The 23632-nt window shown below is 37.3% G+C and overlaps 1 protein-coding gene across 2 annotated transcripts in view; it reads right to left on the reverse strand.

Moving 5' to 3' along the window:
* The window catches only part of ADCY2 (adenylate cyclase 2), a 209046-nt gene that overhangs the window by 16779 nt on the left and 168635 nt on the right, over nucleotides 1-23632 (reverse strand). For both annotated transcript variants that reach the window (XM_057428819.1, XM_057428818.1), the window contains 4 exons: nucleotides 18816-18953; nucleotides 11629-11748; nucleotides 7197-7381; nucleotides 5595-5679 (listed from right to left, as the gene is read on the reverse strand). In XM_057428819.1, the coding sequence (XP_057284802.1) occupies nucleotides 5595-5679; nucleotides 7197-7381; nucleotides 11629-11748; nucleotides 18816-18953 (528 nt within the window). The remainder of the gene's footprint in view (nucleotides 1-5594; nucleotides 5680-7196; nucleotides 7382-11628; nucleotides 11749-18815; nucleotides 18954-23632) is intronic.

Below are 23632 nucleotides of genomic sequence, written 5' to 3' on the forward strand. Positions count from 1 at the left end.
AGAGCTATTTCACTATGGTTCAATGGTTTCATGTTATCATGCAGCCTCAGTGAAGACTATGCCATTAACCAGGGGAACATGATTATGATGACAGTCTTATTACAGAAAAATCTGAAAATGATAGCTAGTATTATTAGCAGTCAGTAAGCATTCACATAAAAAATTAGAGTAGTCCTGGTTGGACAGTGGCTGTCACAGATAAAAATGATTCATACATGTTTTGTTGAGATCACGGCCAAAGACAGTGTAGAAAGTTGAAATGAGATGGTATCAAAATGGTTTGGAAAGCTTTTAGAAAACAATGAAGGTAAAAATTGGTGGAGCAAAAAATGTATCTGCAAATACTTGCAAGATGAAAAAAACAGTACCCTCAGGTTGCCTTTAAATTGGTTGATAAAGTCTGGGTTCTATTTAGGTACTTAATTATGAAAACAAAAAAGGTCATCCATACCATGAAATCCTTATTGACAAATTCTTTTGTGCTGATGCATATACTAATAAGGACAGAATGCAGACCTGAAATGCACTGCAAAAGAAATATTCTGGCTCTTCTGACACAAAGGTAACATTCTTCTGAAAGTAAAATGAAACTTCACATCTTAAAAAGGATCATGATGCATCCCAGAAATCTGGCCTTGAGATGTCAAATAAGCAAATAAGCTGGATATTTTCAAGTAACTACACGTTACTAAATGATATTTGCAGATTATAACCAAATGAAGAGTGGGCAAAGAATTAAATGTGTGTAAAGACAAACATGAAGGATCAGTGAACCTGAGAACAGGCTTCTGCAGGAACTTGGAAATAGGATTTTCTTGTTGTTCTCTGGCGTCATTCCTATACCAAATGGCAGTTATCCCTTCTATAAGAAGGCAGGTCATGAACAGGTTTTTTTTCCCCAAATTCACTACACGATGCAAAATACATGGAGTCACATTTTTAGAATGCCAGATTTGTATGTATATTACATATTTACACATTGAAGTTCCCCACACAGATGATGAATTCAACTGCTACCACCTGTATTCAAGCAGAAAAAAAAATATCCAGTCAAAACCTGGGATATCAAAATTACTTCCATAAATTGAAAAAAGTAAACTGGATGCCTGCTGAAATTAGGTTTCTATTGTGCCAACTTCGTATTGAAAAGAAAGGGTACTGGATAAGCTGAAGTCTTCAAAAGGATATATTTCTTTTTTTTAAGAGTTAAACAGATAATTTTATTTTCTGCTTTTTATTTTTATTGAATGAAATGTAGGCTGCCACAAAAAAAGGCAAAGAGAATTCAGAAATAATCAAACAGAATGTATTCTAAAATTTGTTTTGAAGTTAAAAAAAAATCATATCATATTTCAGAATGTCTATTCAGGCTTTTAAAACAAACAAAAAAAAACCCCACAAACCACACATTACTTTATTAAAATTTATTTCAAATTCTGTTGAGGTTTTTTTTTGTTTGTTTGTTGTTGTGTTATTTTTTTTTAATGTTTGCATGACTTATCCAATTCAGTATACAGCCCATCAAAGATCCTGTTCAATCTTTGTAGCCTTACAGTCATATGAAAACCAAAGTTGTTTCCTATTTTAAATGTTATCTCCAGGACTTTTTCAAGATATCAGAATGAAAGTATCTCGGAATGGCTCTGCATGCACAATACCCTTGAGATACAAAATTTTCCTTCCTCACCTTATGCTGCTTTATTTGACACCACTTCCCAGGAGGTGAGCATAGTGGAACGCCCAAGGAGGCATGAAGGACACTGCATTCCTCCGGGCATCACAGATTAATTGGCTTCTGCCAGGACAAGAGACTACCATGCATCTGGGCAAGGAAACCCACAGGTTCAAGTCAGTGTTAACTTCTTGGGCGAAAGTAGTTAAGTGCAACAGGAACTGATTCATGTCTCACTGATTGCACAGAGATGGATTTATCTATATTTTTAAATTCTAGTGGGACACTCACCTGGGTCTGTTTTCAATATTTGCTTAAGTAAGAAAATGAACTAATTCTCCTCACTGAAAGAATGTCACATAGAAAGTAAAGATAGATGTCTACAGTCCGGGAAGATGAATGCTATGGCATTCAGCAAAGGGGCAGCAAAGACAGCACTGAAGCAGCTAAGATCATAGAAATTAAGCCTAGGTTTTCATTCAAGTGAGGGAGCTAAGGAGATTCCACCTCACAGCCATTATTTGCTAACAGCAAGTCAAAGAAAGTATCTCAACATGGAGCATCAGCAGAAGATGCCATAATAAATCGATCAGCCAGAAGTCATCAGCTCAAAAGTAACCAAAATGAGAAGCTGCTAGTCTGAAACTTGCTGTGGAGAGCCAGCTCATTCAAAACAGCCACAACATTAATCAAATGACAAATGGTAAGGATATAATGCAACTCTTTGGAAAAGAACTGTGCTGACCCTGGGAAAAATAGAACAAGTTACTTTGAAAAAAATATGCTAAGAAAAATAGCTATTTAGACATATCAGCTAAAGCTGATACAACGGGGGAGAGCTGACATCTCTTCTGTGAACATGCCTTCATCTGTTATGAAGAAGTCAATGGGCAATAAGAGTGAAGTTGAAAAGAAGTTTTCCTTACATTCTTTCATAAGGGCTCTTGAAAAGGCTACGTTATCTAAGAAGAGAAGGAACCTCTCACAGAATAAAAGCTTAGTAAAAGGCAGAACAGAGATTACAAATAAACAGTTTTCATTGCTGAGGGAAGTTGCTATAAACATCTGGGCAGTAAAACAGCCAATGAAGTCCAGTGTGGACAAACACAATACAATCCATCATGGAAAAAAACAAAAATATTCACCTAGCCTACAGAGTAATGGGCTATTTGTTATTTTAGGTACTGATAAGAAATGATACTGGTTATGCAAATTGGGCCATAAGAGAGATTTAATACTCAATAGAGTTTACATGTGAGCATACACCTTACACAGTCTAGCCCATACCAATCTGCATTCTCCTGGGCAATGCCTGAGCAGGGTGCAAGAGCTGCTATTCTTAACATATTGTCTGCCTGCTGCCATATTATCTTCAATTAACTGTAATGGCACGCATGCAGAATGAAATGCATCACTTGATCTCAGTGTCAGGGATCAGTGTTGGCATGACCACAAAAAAAAAGAGCAGTTCTACTTTCAGCCTCACATCTGGCTGCTCACTCCCATTCTGTGCTCATTCTTTTGTCACAAGCATTGCTACAGCCACACCGTAAAACCAGATCTGGAAATAGATCTGTCAGCAACCCAACCATTTTTCCAGTTAACTTTTAAGGCAGATTTTTACCCTATTTTGAGCCACTCTACAGTTCCACAGGCAGCTGTGCCAGTACAAATGAGGCGATAGAACAGTTAAGAATGAGTAGCTGAGGGAAGGCCTACTTCTTTCAGTAAAGATGCTAGTTCTGCAGATAAAAGTATTAACTGAACCTGAGAATTAAATTGGCTTATATAACATGCAATGACATACTATCTCTCTGGCTCTTCTTTCCCATTCAACCAGAGACACACATTCACCCTCCTGCTTTTGTACAAGGACAGGCATCTCTCTGACCAGTGGTGGCAGGTTCACAAAGCAAGGCCTGTAGGGAAAGCATTCTTTGGTTTAGATGATCTTTCTGGTTATCCACTCTGGGGACAGAGGAGCACCAATGCCAGCTTGAGGGAAATGGAAAGACCACCATTTTCATAAGCAGCTATTATCTCTGGCATTGTTAAAATAATCAGATATTAAAAGAAGAGACACAGTATTACCCGCAAATCAGAAAAATTCAATAGCAAAGAGAGAAATTACTTGTATTACTTCTCTGTGGAAGAAGGGTAAGGAAGAACTTTACTTTGCCTACACTGCCAAGATGTCTTGACAGTGTTCTGCAAGTGCCACTCAATGAAAGTAGCAAGCAGAAAGTTTAAGAACAAGACACTTTCACAGGACATTTTATCAAGTTGTGAAATTCATCATGAGAAAGTGCTGGGAAGACCCAGAAGATTAAAAAAGATTAAAAATGGATCAAACAGTGTAACAGAAAGCAGAGCAGCCAATAGTTATTAAAAATTGCCACAAAAATGTCAACTGGCAGAAGGTGAGAAGCATATGTTCCTGGAGGGGTCACTCTACACAGATTCACTTCCTCCCCTATTCTTTTCCAAAGCATTTGCTATCAGTCAGTATCACTAGCGGTAACTTAAAATGGCCAGTCTTATGCCAAGTAAGCATTAAAATTAGTTCACAAAGTTTTCTAGTTATCATTTAGACTTTGCTTGGGAGTGTTTGAAAACACAGAGGTTTTTTTGCCTTCCTTAAGGAAGAATAAATTAGCAGAAAAATCAAAGGCAAAAGACTGAAGAGCTGCAAACAAATGGTATCATGACAAGGGTCCTGAACCTATAGCTCTGAAAACAAAGACTTTTTCCATTACAGAATCATTTTGTAGTTGGTGTGACAGGGAACAACACCTGCACACTGTTGTATGCAAAGAAAACTTTCTTGTTGATGTGACTGAACCAACAAATAAACACTCTCCTTTTTTCCTCAGTGTAGCACCCAGAGACTACAGATTGTCAACTGGTGCGATGAAGTATTTATCCTGCTTTTCAAGAGGAAGTAGTTGTGCTCCAGCCCCACTATGCGACCATCATCAAATTAGCAAACTCATACTGTGCTGGCAGCAAGACAGATGAAGAATGTTATTTCTAACTCAAGAAGGGTGCTCCCCACTACAGCAAATCTTTGGATCTTCTACTGGAGAAGCTGCCAGCTGAGAATTTTTTGTCTAGTAATCTGCAAAGCCTGCCTGTCAATTTAAATGACAGTCATTATATTTAAAGGAATTGTAATGTAAATGAGTGATTTAAAGACAGTCTGGGATAAGATCCTTCCCAAGGCTATGGGGATACAGGGTGCTCATGAGATCCCACATGGATTGCTTCTTCCATCCCAGAGCCCTCTCATGTGCACTGCATCATTCCTGGCGCAATGGGCTGGAGTTGCGGTTTTAACCATGGATGATGGAGAGACCAGAGGATTTATATAAGGAATTGCCCTTGCACCTGTCCTCAGCTTCATAGAAAGTAAGGCCATTGACATCACACTGGCACTGAAAAAGCACAACTGGTTAACAAAAAGAGTAGCTTCCTGTTGGGTCATAGTTTCAGTGCAACTATGGCCTCAGTATGTGGTACACTTCTGTTTGCATGCTACATTGTTTCTGTGTCTTCATCAAATTGTAATAACTGTGAAGAAAATAGCTTGTAATTAAGCAACTAGGGAGACAGCAGATGGATGCAGACAGATGGGATCACACTAGGAAGCCATGAGACAATATTGGTCAACATGACAAGCAATAGTCACAGCACACTATCAGCATAATGTTTACAGGCTCAATGACAGTTATTGGTGAGTTTTAAGGGCATATTGGAAGGTAATAAAAAAAATAGCTTTTTAGATGCTGTGACACTTCTTTGCAAGGGGGTGGGGCAGAAAGGAGTAAAGGTGTCAGAAAATTTATAGCACGCTTGAGAAGGTAGCAGGTTGTATGTGAACGCTGTCATTGTGTCCACTGATGCAGAGAAGTGTGCATCTTACCTGTCTGCCCAAAACCAGTAATGTGATGAAGAATATAAACAAAGAAATTGAGCCCATTGTCTTCAGGTCTTTCAGTATTCCTGGCCTACAAAATATAAACATAAGTAAAGCAAGCTGCTCAAAAGTTTAAACAAAATTACTTCAGTACAAGAATAAGACCACGATTTACACTACTTTCTGGTATGTAAACCGCGACAATTTAAACATGATATGCTTTATTATTTGATGAAATATGATTAATTCCATTATGTAGGTATAATTACTCTTCTGCATTTTGTGCAAATGTGCCTACAATTTGAAATCCGATAAGGATTTAGTAAAAATTATGTCCTTGTTTGCTTACAAATGAAGAGTATTTGGTGTTTATTCTATACAGGCAGATTAAAAAGAGATTTTTTTTAATTTATATAGTAACACTACTTCCATAATGGAGAGCTTGATTGTATCTAATGAATGTCAAGAAACAGAAAATAAAGCACCTAAGTTCCAAGATGTCTTTTCACCTCAGAATTACAGGAGGCACAAACTAGTTCTCGTACAGAGTTTATTAATAGCTCTGCTTTGGGAAAAGACACTACAAGTGATGGAGAACAATTTTCCCTAGCACTCTCCTACAGATGCCACTGAAAGAAGAACCTTGGTGAGAGATTTAGGAAGGAATATACCAACAGACACACATCTTGACTGGCAAAATCAGGGCTGCCAGAAGCACATGCTCAATCTAACCTGTTCCATTGTTCTCCATCCCATCACACAGATATCTGTTCCTCTAATGCAATGAAAAAAAAAAACGACCTGGGTTTGTTCATTTAATCTTTAGATTTAAGTGCAAAGAACACACACTTTTAAAAAACTCAGATCCTTTTCCATGGCTGTCTTTGTGTCCTAAAGATCTCAAGAAGCTTACAGCACAGGAAGAAGGATACTGAAACTCTATTCTGAGCATTCAGTTTTTCTGCTGTGGTACATGCACTGCACACTCAGCCTGCATAAAGGAGAATCTCCTCTTTGATTGAAAGTGAGGTAGAAATTACAGGTGTCCAAAAATTACTTTATACAGCAGTACTTAGAATTGAGTCATAATTTTGGTTTTACGTATCATCACCTCTAACAAAGATTTCAGCAGTCTCACAGAAAAATTAACACACAAATTCATGAGCACAGCAAAAAAATTCCAAACTGTTGGTTTATTATTGTTTTCAGTAGCTAAGACTGAATTTGTAGAGCTTTAAGACAATGTGCTAGTTTGAGGAAGTTGATTTTATTTGGCTTGCAGCAAATGTCTTAACAGTGTTAATTATATTCAGCCTTAGGCCTTAACTACCTTCATGATAATGTTTTCCTAATGTCCTTTATTAAAAAAAGGCAAATTAAACCATAGTCTATTTCCTATAGCATGTGCCCAGACTTGTTTATTTTATTCTGATGCTCTAAGGTGTGACATTAAATCATATATTAACTGCAGCGTGACAATGTTTTTAAATTATGACTTGTAGATTATATAGCTAAACACGCAGAAAAAAATCTGTTCCATGACTGAGAAATGCCATAGGTAGTATTTAATTTCAGTTAATTTCAGAAGGACTAGAGTTATCCACCTACCTTCTAAGAGGTGCCATTGCATACATAAATTTGCTGTAGTCATCCAGCATGGGCCCATGAGTGTGCAGAAGGATAACATTGTAGCCCACCAATGCAATCAACATTATCACCATTTTTAACTCGTAATTAATCCTCAGGAAAACAGAACAGGAAATGAGCCCTAATATGCAGCTGTATATAAAATACTGACAAAGAAAAATCAAATGGAAAATATTTAGAATTTTATTCCTGAGTAGAACATCATACATAATAAAATGCTAGTATTATTGACTGACCACTTAAAAATGAAATCCTTTACAACCCGGGACATTATGGTTTACAGACAGTCAACAATAACCAGATGTTGCTATTTAATAAAATAGATAATTTTTCTTACTAGGCCTCAATTCACCCAAAACTCAACAGAATCCAGATTATACTCCTAATTTTCACCCTTTGTCATTTTTTTGTTTACTCTTCTGCAGTAGTGAGGAGAGCCTATTCATGGAACACCACTCCTGGTGTTGAAGTCTAATTTAAGAGTCCACTGCCAGCAGACTGACAAAAGATTTATTCCTGTGCCACTGTACGGTTTTAACTCATGTTTGAGTTCAGTAAGTACCCTGTATGTATCACTACCATAAGGCTCAACGTGAAATGTCTAAATATCTGAAAACAACAATTTCATTGCCTATATTTGCTATATTTATAAACTGATGCAATAGTTGTTATGAACCTCATAGATACACAAATTTTACAAACTGCAGAAATACAGCTGGCATGAAAAATAAAAAGATTAATAACATGGCGTATGCATAATACAGATATAAAAAAATCTGTCCAATCAATCCTCTTATGACTACATAAGAACACATTAAGTTGCTAAAAAAAGGCCTTTTCTTTCCTATGTCATATATATCAATAAAAATATGCACGGTTGAAATTAAATTCCTGGAAAAATGCTTTCTCTACATACTTTCTGGAAATTTATTAGGGCATCAATATTAATGTTAAACCAGGAATTATACATTCTCACGAGGATTGTTATCTTAGACTTTAACATACAGGGCCTTTGCCAAAGACGCTTCCTGAAAATTACAGTCCTGCACCTTGTAAGGAAGTCATATTTTCTGGAGCCACAAAGCATTCTATTTCTAGATATGCTATTTCAGACTACTGTTGACTTGTTGATGGCAGCACTTCTTGACAGAACTTGAATCACTGTATACTAAATGTTGGAGGAACACTAAGAAGAATAATTTTCACAGCACCCATCAGACAGAATTGATCTGCCATCTCAGTCTCTGCCGTTACTGCAATTTGCTTGCAGATCTGCTTGAAATAAGAAACAGAATTAGCTACTGCTCAGAATCACCAAAAATAAAACTTCTCTGATGCCTGCATTCCACAGGAAGTCACATACTGTAGGGGAATAAAGGTAACTGGCATTCTAGCTAGAATCTTAAAAGCATGCATGCAGTTACAAAGCAGGGAAGACACTGGAAAACAATGATTTGGTGAAGGAACAGTCAAAATAACCAGATACAGAAAATCAGGACTAGTGGAATTATTGACCTATGTATATCATGAGAACTCTGGTCTTTGTCAAAGACTGCAGCCTGTCAAACAAATGGCAGCCTGTCCCAGGGGCCAAGCATTCTGCTCTCTGTTCATCAAATGAGTATGAACATTCCTACAGAGAAATTAATGCCCAGCTGGGAAAAAAATTACCTCTTTTGTGTGCAGGTATACTGGGCTTGTTTCTTAGTGAAGATCTACGTTCATCCTACACCTCTGTACAACTTTCTGCTGAAGAAAGAAATGTGCTCTGACTACACAGGCATTGAGGCTTTCTCCAAGGCAGAGTTGCAGTGATACCTATCCTTTGCAGTGACCCTGATGGGAATATCATTGCACACTGAAGTGTTAGCAACCCACACAGCAGAGAAGCTGACCACCTGTGCTGTGCTCTGCATATCCCTCAGCTGCAGGATAATCTCAGCCAGCTCGGCCAACTCAAGCAACCAAGGAGCTTTCAGGCAGCTCCCACTTGGTAGCAGCAGTTATGCCACCTCTGTGGCTTCTCCTTTATCTAGTGCAGCAAGTTCTCATGGATGCTTTTTGTCTGACAGCAGAAATGACAAATAGAAATGTTTATTTTTAAAAAAATCCTGTAAGAGCTCAAAAGACAAAAATATTGGGTAACATCTCCACAGACAGAATCTGTACCTCACACTATTCCTGACTGCAGAACTGTCTGGTGCTGCACAATTCAGGGTTCCTAATACTGAAGGGATGTAACTCCATCTACCCCCTTTTTTCTCTTTGTGCTAGCTCCAATAAATGGTATTTTAACCAATACCTTACAGAATTTGAGTGCCTTTCTTACCTGGATCACAGGCCCTGTGCCTTGAACAGCACACTACACCCTTACGATCAAGCCCAGTCCATTTGAGCTCTTCTCTGAAAAATGTAAGACCTACAGTTCTGTGGTTATAAAGATCTTTACTAAAGTAAAAAGGGATTCTGCTCAATATGTCTGCGAAGAAAAACTTTAGAAGGAAGTAATTTTGGAAATCCCTAGCCAAATAAAGTGTATTTTAAAACTGCATCTTTTAGAAGTCAGGATTAGGACTTTATTTATTTAATATGTGGAGGTGGCAGCACTAATACCAGACTGTAGTTTATCACAGGAACAGACATGCATGACTTGAAATCTCCCAGGCCTAACTTCTATTATACGGAAACAACAGAAGCATCATAGCAAAACCAAACAAAACTCAACACAAGCAAAGACCTAACTTACTGCGTTACCTTTGATGCATCTTGAAAAAGAACAAGAAAACAAACAATACAACTCAGAAAAGTTATTCTGGGTGCTGGGTGAGGGGGGAGAGTCAATTTGCTTCAAAATGAACAAAATTCTGTTGGGGCTGAAGTAAGTAAAAAATCTCTTGTTCATTCATTTTAGATAACATAGTCTATAGATCTGTCAGGTCCTTTATCGTAAATCACAGGAAGTTTATCTATATGAATAAAGGTTAAAAGCTAACACACAGATTCAAAAGATTGAGTTTTTAATATAAGGAAACAAACTTTGCAGCTTAAGTATTCAGTATCTCATTTGGTAAAGAGAAGAATTCTGGAGTTTTGGTGGTTTTTTTTTTCATTTAAGATCAAAAGTAGTAACTCAAATTCACAGCTTTTTCAAGCTAGAAGTTGTGCAGTTGTGCAAGGTGAAAATTCTGTGTATTTGAGAGATACTTAATAAAAATAGGTTGTGGAAAAAGTTTTTAAAAACTCTACCCAACACAACTTTTTCATTTATTATTATCAGAAGTGACATTTTAACAGATTTTTTGTGCCAATTAAGTCAAAAGAAGACGCAGGCACCTTTCCATACTTGGTGACATTTAGTTAGCTAAATTTGAAAATAAGAATCAAAGTCATGCTGTGCTGTAGCTTTACCAGGGAGATGCTGAAAATCTCTAAGTAAGTGCTGCAGTTACTGTAACTGGTTTGGTTTTGTTTGTTTTTTTTTTCCCCAGGATGGGTCTATATATAACTAACATTTTGTTTTTGTGTGTGACTAAGGATTGTTCAGCTTGACACAGTGAGTAGCTGTTTTATGCAAAACACATTGTGTGGAAATCAGCACACACCATTCTAGTACTGGTTTCATCAATCCTGCATAGAGGGAAAATAATCTCCCTTCTCTTGCTGCCTCCCACTTATTCATCCAAAGACTGTTGACCTGTTTTGGCACAATATACAGCCTATTATGTTTAACTGCGGGTCTTTTGTAATCCCTTTAAGAATCATTGTTCTCTAGAATACAGATCACATTTTTTTCCAGCAATGTCCTTGCTCCTCTTCTTGCATGTGCTACTCTGCTTTTGTTCACCCTAATACATTTTCAAATCAGTTCAGTTCTTTTAAACAGCCTATGCAGTGGTACATGAGTGTTGTATTTCTCCCCTTCTCACCCAGCCTCTTAATCAAACATGCAATGACAGAAGGGTGATGATCATAGATTTCACATTTACTGCCAGGACAATGATAAAGTCTGAATATTTTCAGGTCTACCACTAGTCGTTATGAAACACATTTGTGGACCGACACGGCTTTCAGTGCACAGTCTGCCTGGCAGTTGCTGTGTATTCTCCTGTAACCTTGTAACACCCATTTGTTGGCATGGGTGAGCTAGGCTTCCTAGTTATCGTGCTATTTCCTGCTTTTTAACCTGACGCTCATTAAACCCTCTATTTTCAGAAGTACTAACCTCCTTTCACTTCCTACTTACTTCAAATCCAGTTAGAGGTGACTGAAAAAAAACCCCAAGCTTTTGCTACAGACTTAAAAAATGGTGGGTGTTTAACTTCAAGCAGATCCAGCAACAGTCAATTTAGTGCAATTGTTGTAAATAAAGAAAGAAATGTAAAAATGGACTTACCGGTAGGAAAAAACAGTTGTTTTGTATACACCACCGTGTCTGATTACTCAAATTAGGAAAACTTGCATTTGACGAATTAAGAACTGAGGGAAAAGCTTTTACAGCATTATCCAGGAAAAACTAGAGAAAAACAACATACAATCCATTAGCTTGTCAGCTGTTTAAGGTCAAAGTAGAGAAGACAAATGGCGAAGCACTGAAAGCCTTGCCAGTAATCATTTAACTTTGGTATTTCACTGCAAATTGAAATAGCAAAGGGAAAATGACATCACTTGATTACTTGTTCCTGCATCTTCAGACAAAACCATGCTTATTAGCCTCTACTTTCCATTTTAATAAAAGACGAAAGGCTCTTTGTTACATTACTTTCGTATTTCATAAACTCACACAAAGACAGACAATGATTAAGTAAATTCAATATGAATAATTCCTGGATTTACATCAACTCAACCTCCTGTTTAAACACAGGAAGAATTAAAGAATAGAAAATAGAAAATTAAAGAAGAATAAGAAGTCTCTATTGAAGTTGATTTACACAGGTGTAATAACATAATAACAATATCAATAGTATTGGTACTAATGTTATTGAAACAGGAGAGTGAAACCAGTATCTCCTGGGTCATCAAATTCAGCCAGCTGATGTCACATGAAACCATCATCATAGAGCACCTCTTAAATGTATTGATCCAATGCTTCCTTAATGAGTTAGATTTCTGTGACTACATTAATTACACTGCTTTGAATCTCACCACTTAAATAGTTTCTACATTTAACCAATATTCATGGCTAGTTCTCATGTTTTTCTTCTTGTGTGAATCTCATTCTTTAACTTTTAGATATCTCCTTTCTCTCACTAATATTCTTTTTAATATTTAATGCTATCACAGCCTTCATTATGCTCAGCAAACTATGTTTTTCTAGTGTCTTCCTAGAAAACAAGCTCTTCATTCCCTTAATCATTCTAGTAGTCTCTTTCAATTCAACCTTCTTGGTGACCAAAACTGCAAACACACTTCCCAGATTTTATCAGTGAGTCATGCAATAGCATTAATACTGATTTCACAGAAGTATGTTTTCATACTATCCTAGAATGACAGCTCCCTTGCTCACAGCTACAAAACCTCAATACCTTATCCATGCAAGTGGGGCTCAGAGAGATCATGAGGTTATACCAGCTGAACACATTGTTACACATTGGCACAATCCCAGCCACTAAAGTCATGCTCAGCGAACATGAGGTAGCTTTCCTTCACTGGGAACCACTTAGATAAATGGGATTTATACTTACCTTAAGAGCAGTCACATGGATGGTTATTGTGATCTAGCTGAGTTGTCATCAAATCCACAGAATTAATGAAAACCCTGAATTCACTGCATCTCCACCTGATGGGCTTCCAACTTGTATCAGAATTTCTTGTCACTGATCTCTCAGACCAACCATAACCTTGCACTCCGTACTACTAAATTTCATCCACGTTCTTTTACTCAGCTCCTCAGGTGCTTCCTTTCCAAAATCCCAAGCTTTCCTCACAGACGTTGCCCATTACCTTAATTTCATTAGAAAATTTCACAGTCTCTCTCACACAGAAATCCATTCCAGGCTGACCATTGCAGAGCTCCAAGGGTTGCCTCCTTCTCACCTGTTGTTCTCTGCAGATCTAAATGCCTCATCCCTGTCTTTATCTACTGCCCCAGAGAAAACTGCACAGTTTCACACAGAGTAATCAAATGTGGATCAAAAAGATTTATCGATTTACAACCTAACACTAGATCTGGTCAGCCACAGCTCTGTATAAGCAAGTCCTGAAAACCTCCAAGGATGGAGACTCCCTGGTCCCCCGTGGCAACATGTCACAGCACTTTACTACATATACAGTGAGTTTTGGTTTGGGTTTTTTTTTTTTTTTCTTTTTTATAGACTATCCAACCTCCCAAGCCACCACTCATGGTCAGTGATATGTTTTGTGGTGCTGCTGTGAAGAGTTTGAAATTGTTATCCCCGTAACACTACTTCAACAGAAGCAGGATCAGTTGTGGACTTGAGAAGGTGATCGGTACACCACCTGCTACCAAGACCGAATTGGCACTCACCTTTGTTTGTACAGTTGCACGTTCAGGTTGTTTTCCTTCACTAACACGATTCTCTGTTTATGTGAAACTACACATAATTAACCTGCAATCAGTAACCTATACTAACGGTAGTGTCAAACCAGCTTTTGTCAATCAGCTGTTTTCACTCTTAGGTCTCTGCTTCCTGTTACAAATTTCTGTGCTTCTTTTATACTACTTCTCACACTATTTCCTTCCTTACTTCAGAAATCCTTCTTGGTTACTGTTTAATCCAGCTGGTGTTGGTCTTCCTCTTTAACAGGAACAATCCTGAGCAAAGGTCCTCCAGACAGCTTTAAGTATTTAATCCCCTTTCCTGCCCCCAACATTCGCATCTTAATAGGTGTCATTTGAAAATGGTGAGAAAAAAGATTTCCCACATCCCACCAATAGTGCATTTCCTTTTTTTTGCAAACATGAAATAACTATATTTTGTTTCAGAATCCCATCCCACACATGTTCACATAGCAAAAGATTAAATACAATAAAGAACTCAAACACAATTATACTATATAAACATGTATATTAAATACAATAAAGAACTCAAACACAATTATACTATATAAACATGTATATGCGCATGTCTATTTACATCTCTTAATTTATATTAAAGCATTTTAGTTTTGGTTTTGAGCTTTGTACAGGGTATTTGTGTCCTATAAACATTACCTGCATACACGGAATGCTATGTGAAATGTGGTGTATCCGTGAACACATAAATAAACGCAGAAAGGGGAAAAAAAAAAAAAAGGATATGGAGATGTTGTCATCTCCCGTAAGCCAAACAACAGTTATTTCTGAATGATGTGTTTGTACTTGCCTTTCTTGTCTCTCAACAGTTACCTACATCTGCTATCACGCTTTGGAGATATATATTGTTCTTCAACATAGTATTTTTTTAATAGACAGCTCAGTCCTACTAAGCAGTCACACCTACTCAAATGACTCAAATGAAAGCAATATTTTTTATGAATACCAATGTTTGCCAGGGAACAGCTGAGCACACTACCATTAAATTCTCATTTTAACTTCATGTATTCCAACAGCTTTTTCTTTTCTTGTGTTTGTATCATCTGCAATCTTCAGTTGTGAGATTTTGCCTCACGTGTTGAAAATACTCCTGTGCTGCTACTTGTTTCAATAGGAGCCATGAGGTGACAGATTCTCCCCTCACAGCATGGTTAGTGTATCTCCCTTGTTATCTGACCACAAAACTGCAAAAGACTAATACACTGGATCATCAACATCATCATCAGAATGGTAGAATCAACTAGGTTGGAAAAGACCTTTAAGATCAACAAGTCCAACCTCTAGCCAAGCACTAACAAGTCCACTACTAAACAATGTCACTAAGGGCCTGATCTTCACACTTTCTGTGCACTTCCAGGGATGGTGATTGCACCACTTTCCTGGGCAGCCTGTTCCAAAACCTGACAATCCTTTCAGTGAAGAAATTGTTGCTAATAACAAGCCTAAACCTCCCCCAGTGCAGCTTGAGACCGTTACCTCTTGTCCTGTCACTTGTTATTTGGGAGAACAGCCACCTCCTTGCTCCATCCTCTGTTCAGGTAGTTGTACAGAGCTATAAGGTCACCCTTATCTTACTAAAAACAAAGCCAACTTTCTCACTGAGGTACTTTGAACCCTTTTCCTTGCCTCATATGAACATGCAACTATACTTTCAATTAATTTTCTGATGTTCCAGAAGAGCTATGCAATCTTCTCAAGACACAATGCTCTACGGTTTTTATAGAGCTGTTTTAAACTAAGTTCTTTATGTTTGTACCCTACTCTTGTTCAGCAGAACATAGAGTGTATGTTCAGTGCGCTTTTACGTATGGCAGAAGCATGCAAGTCTGGTATCACAAGTTGAAATACGGGATTTACATTTTCCTCAACACACACAAAAAGAAGCACCAACGCTTTTGTTCAGCACTGTTCTTTTGCTAAATCTCTAAGGCAAACACGCAGGACTCCTCTCTGTTTTTAATTCTTTTACCAATTCTCTAAATATCCATGTAACTTATGAGAATTTTCTTCCCAAAATGAGTATCACTACTTCTTATGAAGCAGTGATGTGAATTCCTTCCTTCCTGCAAGTTAGGCTGGCAGCTGCATCAGGAATTTATTCCCAGATCCCCACATGAATGCCCCAGGAAAAATATGGAGAATCCCAAATTCTGGTATCATTCCTTCCCCAGTGAAACACTAGAATAGTTTGCCCAGAGAGGTGGTAGATGTCCTGTCCCTGACTATTCTATGATTCTATGATCCTGTTTGGGGACCTTCCTGGGACAGTATAGCCCTGAGATCCTGTCACTGTGCCAAGAACCATTCATGCATTTGATGCAGAAGTCACTGAAACAAAGAGTTGTTCCAGGTTTCTTTTATCATTCCATGTTCCTCAAGATTACGTGAATCCCAGAGGATGGTGAGGTACAATCATTTGATATACTGGATACAGTCATTCATTTAGCTTCCAAGAATCAACCCTTTGCAGTCATGCAGTCCTACCACCTCTCTGAGATGTCTGGATTGTTCCCTGCAGTATACTTTCTCATATTTAGTTTAATACAGGCCAGTTTCACAAAAACATTATACCTCAGCCGCTGATTGTTGCCCTACTCTCTATATATCACCAGATCTAATTCTCAATGGAAGCAACATTAGTCACCCTCTTCCTTCAACTAAGAAGTATTCAATACTTATGTTACATTACCCGTTTTTTAACTTCCTTCCACTGATGATGACTACATACCTCTCGAATGTGAAGACTAGATTTAGATGTCTGCTGAAACAGCTAATTTGAAATAAAATTGCACCCCCCGTCTTTTCTAATGTCCCTTGACCATAAAGGCTGAGTTTTATTTGACATTTTGATCTTAATTATGATATATTAGGTGTGGGAGAGTTAGAGGCTTTTTATCTCCATTAAATCTTAATGGCTACATTTCGCCTTTGTCTACTGAAAGAGTTCACGGAAATAAATGCAGTTAATGGACTCTGCTACTAAGTACATGTTGCTTGGAGATATAATAATGATACTTCAGAGTCTCTCCCACAATTTGCTATTAATATTAAGGAAATGCAAATTTCACAATCACGTTTAAAGTAATTTTGCTAGTCAAACTATTAAGGTTTAGTTTCAAGGTGGGAATTGTACTTAAAATTATCATCTCATGAATATCATGGAACATGATTATTTGTAATGCTGCAGTCACTACTGATAAGGCACAAAGACTAAAATACAGCCTATTAGGTTTTCCTGTAACATTTAGTCCACATAAAAATGGATGTGAACCAATAAAATTAAAATCTGTCCCTAAAAATGATATACTAAACAACTGTTTTTTTGCTAGAATGTCTTTTACTAGCTGAAGGCCAAATTTGAAGTGAGCTGTACACAACAGTAGAACTTTAAGAAAAAAACAGTTGCTGACCATATCTTCTTTTACACTTTTTAACTTAATAAATAACTATATAGTTGCATGAATTCTAACTCAAAGTATGCTTTAAACCCAAGTAGGTTATTTCATTTCTTCTTACATATTTATAGAGTTCAAAATAAGAGAAAAACTAATGTAATCTTCATTTCACAAGCTCCTCCATCTCTGTTTTTTTTCCCGTAATATGGCAAATAAAGGCATACAGTCTTCAGCTGAGGACAAGAAATGATGGAAAATCAACAGCTTTTCAGAATAATTGTTTCCATTGCTTACTGTCTTCACTGATGAAAAGTGGGCTTGTCATTTCCAGCCAAAATTTCTTTGAGTTTTTCATCTGCTAACCTTAAACATCAAGTTCAGTTAGCTGAATTGTAAATTTTGAACATGGAATTGTTTTGGAATCTATCTCCTCTCCCTAAAAAAAAAACAAACAACAAACCCACAAAAGCAGGAGAAAGAGGGAAACTACCTACTTTTCTGAAGAAAAACAATAAAAACAAAATTAGGATCATTTAATAGACTAAATCAAGAGAAAGTTCACCAGAAATTTCGAGTGTTCATCACGTCATTACATCATTCTGACAAGCCTAGTACTTAGTGTAACAATGAGTAAGGCTCCCCTGAAATGTTGTGGGAAAACAAATTAAACAATGTAGGTATTACCGATCTTTAAGTCCTTTGTGATCCTCAAGTAACAAAAGTACCATCAACTGAAAGGAAGTGCTGAAGTGCAAATCTCACTCATTTAAAATGTGACTAATATCTATGCATTAATGTTGGAGTGGAAACATTACCTAAATAAATATTACAGTTCCCATTTTGCAGATACAGGACTGAGCTGGAACACTCAGCTTTCAGAGGTTTGCAAACAGAATCAGGCTCAGCCAGCAAGGCAAAGCAAAAGAAGTTTTCTGATCACACATACTGCTCATGCTATTAGCCAACACATCCTTCAGAATAAACGAGGACATTATGATTCAGGATTTAGGCAGATTAATGACAGAGCTACTCTGCATTTGCTGTAGTTACAAAAAGAATAAAATTACACAGATTTTGCATATTAGGAGAGAAAAGAATAAGAATAGGTTGAAATGCTCAAACTAGAGGACAGTCTTAACAAATCCATAGTTTGGTACTTTTGAAGTTTTGATGTAACTGATTTTGTTTTCCTTTTTTTTTTTTTTTAAAAAAAAAGAGAAGCACATGAAATTCAATCACACATAAATCATGATCATTTTGTGATTAGCAGAGAATTACAAATCTGGATACAGCTTAGTTTCACACAGTCTTTCACAGAGTCATTTTTTGAGCAATACTCTGTTTCTAAACAAAGCATAAATGAGCAAGGAATTTGAACAATTCAAACCTGGGATTTAACTACCTTTAATTTCTTATAAATTATATTTTATTTTAATAAACTTAGCCAGGATCTGAGCTCCTGCTGAGCATCATGTTGGCAGAGGTCCCCATTATACAATATGCTTTCTGTTGCTCTGCTTTACAGTTTTGTTCTTGGCAATCATTATCATATAGGTTCCTGGCATATCCAAGGGCCATAAATTTGACATCTAAACAAATACTGAACAGAACAAAACAAAACAAACAGAAAAAAAATACCCCTTTTCCCCTTACCATGTTGAATACAGCCATAGTTAATATTATAGCAGTGGTTGTCAGTGTGAGAGTGATTCGAGGCCAAGGACGGTTTGCAATTATTCCAGATGATTTCAGAATCCATAACAATGAAGCTGATGCTTTCTTGCTACATTGCTAAGTGCAAAGAGTTTAACAAAGAGAAAACAAAAATAGCTTTAGTATTTTTGATTACTATAAACAAGGGTAGAATTAAGAAGACTTAAGGTTGAAGGCAATTAATCTTGAAACACTGTACGGAAGTATTCAACTATTATATTCTCCTGAGTTACAGATCATGATTATACATGCAACTAAATGCAAATTTCATTAACATATCTGCCATAATATAAATTATGGTAAATAATTATAATTTGCAAGTACCTTATTAAACATTCATTACATATTGCTAATAATAGCAAGTGCAGAGTTGTCAGCAATATAATTACCCCTAATACTAGTAAAAAGCAAGCAAACAAACTGACCTTCCCTGTCTCAATTGAAAGAGAATATTTAGTAGTTTCTGGAAACTTCAAAATGTAAGTAATGACTGTGCATTTTTTGACAGAGACAAAGGTTTCCTCCTGCTGGATAAAGCCTGCATATATAGGTACATTCCTGGCAGCCTACAAAATAGTAGGGTTTCTGAGTTTTTCTTTCATTTTTTTTGAGACTTCTTTGATAATTTATTTTAAGTGATAGGTAACTCAGCAAAGAAAATCAACCTTCCCTAAAACTGTCTAGAAAACAAATAAGCATTCCATACAATTGGACTTACAATTTAACACAAAGAGTATTTACTGAATAGAAAATTTTTGTTATGTAGTGGCAAAAATGAACAATGAAAAACTGACTCATTTAACCTGCTTCCAAGAACATGCTGCAAAGCCTCTGTTCATATATGCATAGTGCCTAGAGGCACAAGATGCTCACACAGAATAAACAACAATTTGTGGCACATCCAATAAATATTAATTTGCCAAAATTTAGCAGTGAGGAGATAAGCTTGCCTAGAAGAATCTTGTGCCCTTTCCAAATGTCAAATTTAGCTTTACTGAAAGCTCTGTAAAAAAAAAACACAGTGAAAATTTAAGGAAAGCAATAATCCCACAAAAGTATTTGCTTTTTATCAATTTGTTTTCTTTATTTACTTAATATTACCAGAAATCATTTTACATATTGTTTTCATCTCAGACACAGAAATCAGAAACAAGCACATGAATTCTCTGCAATGAGAACTCAAGCACTAAAACCTACCGTTTTAATTTATACCATTTATTTATTAGTTCAGGTTTGATAGCTATGGCACATCACACTGAACTATACCATTACCCAACACGTGTGATACAGTTTGCATGAAGATGTTTGTCCTTCTGCACATAGCTATTTCCTTCTTAATTACACACTATTTGGACAAGTCCGCTACATAGCTAGAACTTTTTTTACATTTTGCTTTGTTTTATGACACAAAGAGTTTTGCATACTGGATCAGACTGATTCTGAGTGAATGAAGTCAGTCTCAAGAAGGTCAAAACAATAATTGGAATCTCAAAGGTGGACAAGAAAAGAATAAAAAAAGGCAGCTTTATATGCACATTAGTACTCCCCCATATTAAAAAAAAAACAATGCATAAACTCAAGGAACCTGCATTTTTGAGCAAGAAACGCCCCGCTCAAGTGCTTTGTGAACTTTCAAACATTATTCTTCACCCCTAAATACATAGCAAATGTCAAGATAATATTAACCCATATGTAGATTATAGTAAGGTTTTGTCATCCTTCCCACTAATAAGGTAAAAAGCACAAAGCCTAGATTGCTGCTGCTGCTACAGAAGGCGAGTATTCAGTTGGACATGGGGAATGGATCTGTGTGAAAATGAATCATTCAGTTATCTGTCTAGTCAGCCTAAAAACTTGTGAGTCAGGGAGCATGGATTTATGGCAAATTAAAACAGTCATGAAATCATGCCTTAAATTACTCTTTGTCTTAGTTACAGCACACATAGAACTTTGCTACAACTTCACCTACATTGTTCTGTGATTTTCTTGGAAGTTTAGAAGTAGCTGGAATAGTTTAAGTTTGATTAGGGAAAAAAATAGGCAAGAACACTTCCTAGTGCCTTCCTATAAAGATTAAAAATGGATAAGAAATTATATAGATAAAACTGTACATTGTGTTCTCCTGTCTGAATTATGTTACCGGGTCAAGCAAAGTCTTTAAGATAAAAATTTCCAGTAAAAGAAGCTAATGATGAAAATAAATTTTCTGGCATAAACCAGATAAATGTTATTGTGAATTTTACTGGGTTTAGGTTATCTGACTAAAGGCTAATCAAATTAAAGACAAAGATCTGGTGATGATCAAAAGGACAATGATAGATGGTGGAACCAAAGTAGCCTAACCAGTGGAGAACTGACGCCAATGAATCTGCTGCTCTAAAGACCATTGAAGGAGAATGTTTCAGCCATGGTTTCTGATGTCCTGCATGCTAATGGTGATTAATGCCTAAAAGGACAGTATGTGGGTACAGGGCAGATGATGTTGCAATGCAGCACAAAGAAACTTGAAATTGTGTAAAATATTACAGCGTGTTTTAGGGGCGTTCTGCGCATGTGGAAATCTGACAGAGTGCTTACGGGATGGACACAGGGAGGAACAAATATGGATCAGGGAAGAGCAAGTATACTTAAATGGAGAAGAGAGGGGATGGCTGGGTTGGAGCAATCCCAGGCACAGCTACAGGTTGGGCAAAGAAGAGATTCAGAGCAGCCCTGCGGAGAAGGACTTGGGGGTGTTGGTCAATGAGAAAATGAACATGAGCTGGCTTTAGTGTGCGCTTGCAGCCCAGACAGACAACCGTATCCTGGGCTGCATCAAAAGGAGCGTGACCAGCAGGTCGAAGGAGGTGATCCTGCCCCTCTACTCTGCTCTTGTGAGACCTCACCTGGAGTATTGTGTGCAGTTCTGGTGTCCTCAACATAAACTGTTGCATGGAACTGTTGGAACAAGTCCAGAGGAGGCCCACGAGGATGATCAGGGGACTGGAGCACCTCGCGTATGAAGACAGGCTGAGGAAGTTGGGGCTGTTCAGCCTGGAGAAGAGAAGGCTGCGTGGAGACCTCATAGCAGCCTTCCAGTATCTGAAGGGGGCCTATAGGGATGGTGGGGAGGGACTCTTCATTAGGGCCTCTAGTGACAGGACAAGGGGTAACGGGTTCAAGCTTAAACAGGGGAAGTTTAGATTGGATATAAGGAAGAAATTCTTTCCTGTGAGGGTGGTGAGGCACTGGAATGAGTTGCCCAGGGAGGTTGTGAATGCTCCATCCCTGGCAGCATTCAAGGCCAGGTTGGACGAAGCCTTGGGTGAGATGGTTTAGTGTGAGGTGTCCCTGCCCATGGCAGGGGGGTTGTAACTTGATGATCTTAAGGTCCTTTCCAACCCTAACTATTCTATGATTCTATGTAAAGAATTGTCTAAATGAACTTACTGCATAAACTCCATCTCTAACCATCTTCTCTGTAAATCTTCACTAAGAAAAGCTCTAGAGAATAACATAAATTTCAGGAAACAATTTCAGCCAGTGTGATTAATCAATAGATTCCATTCCTCCAGCTGCTATTGCTAAAATTGCTGGCTTTGACCTGAAGAAAAATCTTCATATTGTTAGACTGCAACTTCAAAAATGAAGTTCTAGATTATTTCCATTTGCAAAACAGAAGCACACCAGAACACACTGATGCATTTCTTACCAAGCTGTTTAATGCCCAGCTCTGAATTCTGGAGTGGAAGGACCAGTGTTTATTTGGAACAGTTGCCATGCCCACCTATTTATTAAATAGATGACAAGTCTCTCTAATGGCAGAGAACAGCCTAGAGGTTAAGCCAGTAAGGCTTATGAAAGGAAAATTTGTGACAAAACCCTCAGTCACACTAAAAATCTTTAAACCATTAAGCAGAAATTCCTTAGAAAACATGAAAAAATACACTGTTGAGCAGTAATTCTCTCTGTGGATTAACAGACTTGCTGAACTTCACTTTTGAGCAGTCTAAATACAGAGCATATGTAGTACAATTGCAGCAGTTCAGCAATGCTGAAAATCTAGGGAATTCCTGGAAGCAGAATTGGAGCAATGGGATGATCATTAAATTCAGACTCTAAATAGCAGAACTATGCAGGTTTATTTTGCTGATTCCCTAGCCTACGTCAAACACTTTTTCTTGTAAATGTTGTCTCATTTGCAATTTTCTTAGGAAAATGGAGAATGAGATGAAAGGAAGAAAGAAATCATTTCTAGAAACCATGCAAGAAAGGTAAGACATCAGATCTCAGTAGCATTAGCTTCTTCATTTTTTCTAAGCAGAGCCAGCAGAATATGGTTAAGTGTTTATCATTCACCAACCAGAAATAATAGGTATTTGTAGTATGAAAGGTGACTAATGTATTACCTTTTCATCTGATCAAGTTAAATCTGATACGACAGCTCAGCATGATAGTGAGTAATAATTTACTTTGAATATTCAGGTTTTTAAGATATATCCTGTGTTGTCTTTCCACACACAGAAACCTGCTTCAGCATTTAACAAAATGAATGCTGTCTTTCTGAGTTAGAGCAAGGAATGGTGCGAGAATTAATTGTGACAGCTATGCTGTAGATGAAAGACAGTGTCGCAAGAGCTGTCACACTTCTTCACATGTTGTTAGAGGTTGGAACATCTTGACTGAAGACCTCTTATTTACAGAAAGCCAGCGAATCACATTTTCTACAGGTCTATTATTGCTTGGTTTTGCATTAAAAAACAATTTAATATTTTACA

The sequence above is a fragment of the Pezoporus wallicus genome, unplaced genomic scaffold (assembly GCF_028554395.1).
Source record: "Pezoporus wallicus isolate ANWC-B61680 ecotype Strahan unplaced genomic scaffold, APGP_CSIRO_Pwel_v1 contig_6658, whole genome shotgun sequence".
NCBI classification, from domain to species: domain Eukaryota; kingdom Metazoa; phylum Chordata; class Aves; order Psittaciformes; family Psittacidae; genus Pezoporus; species Pezoporus wallicus.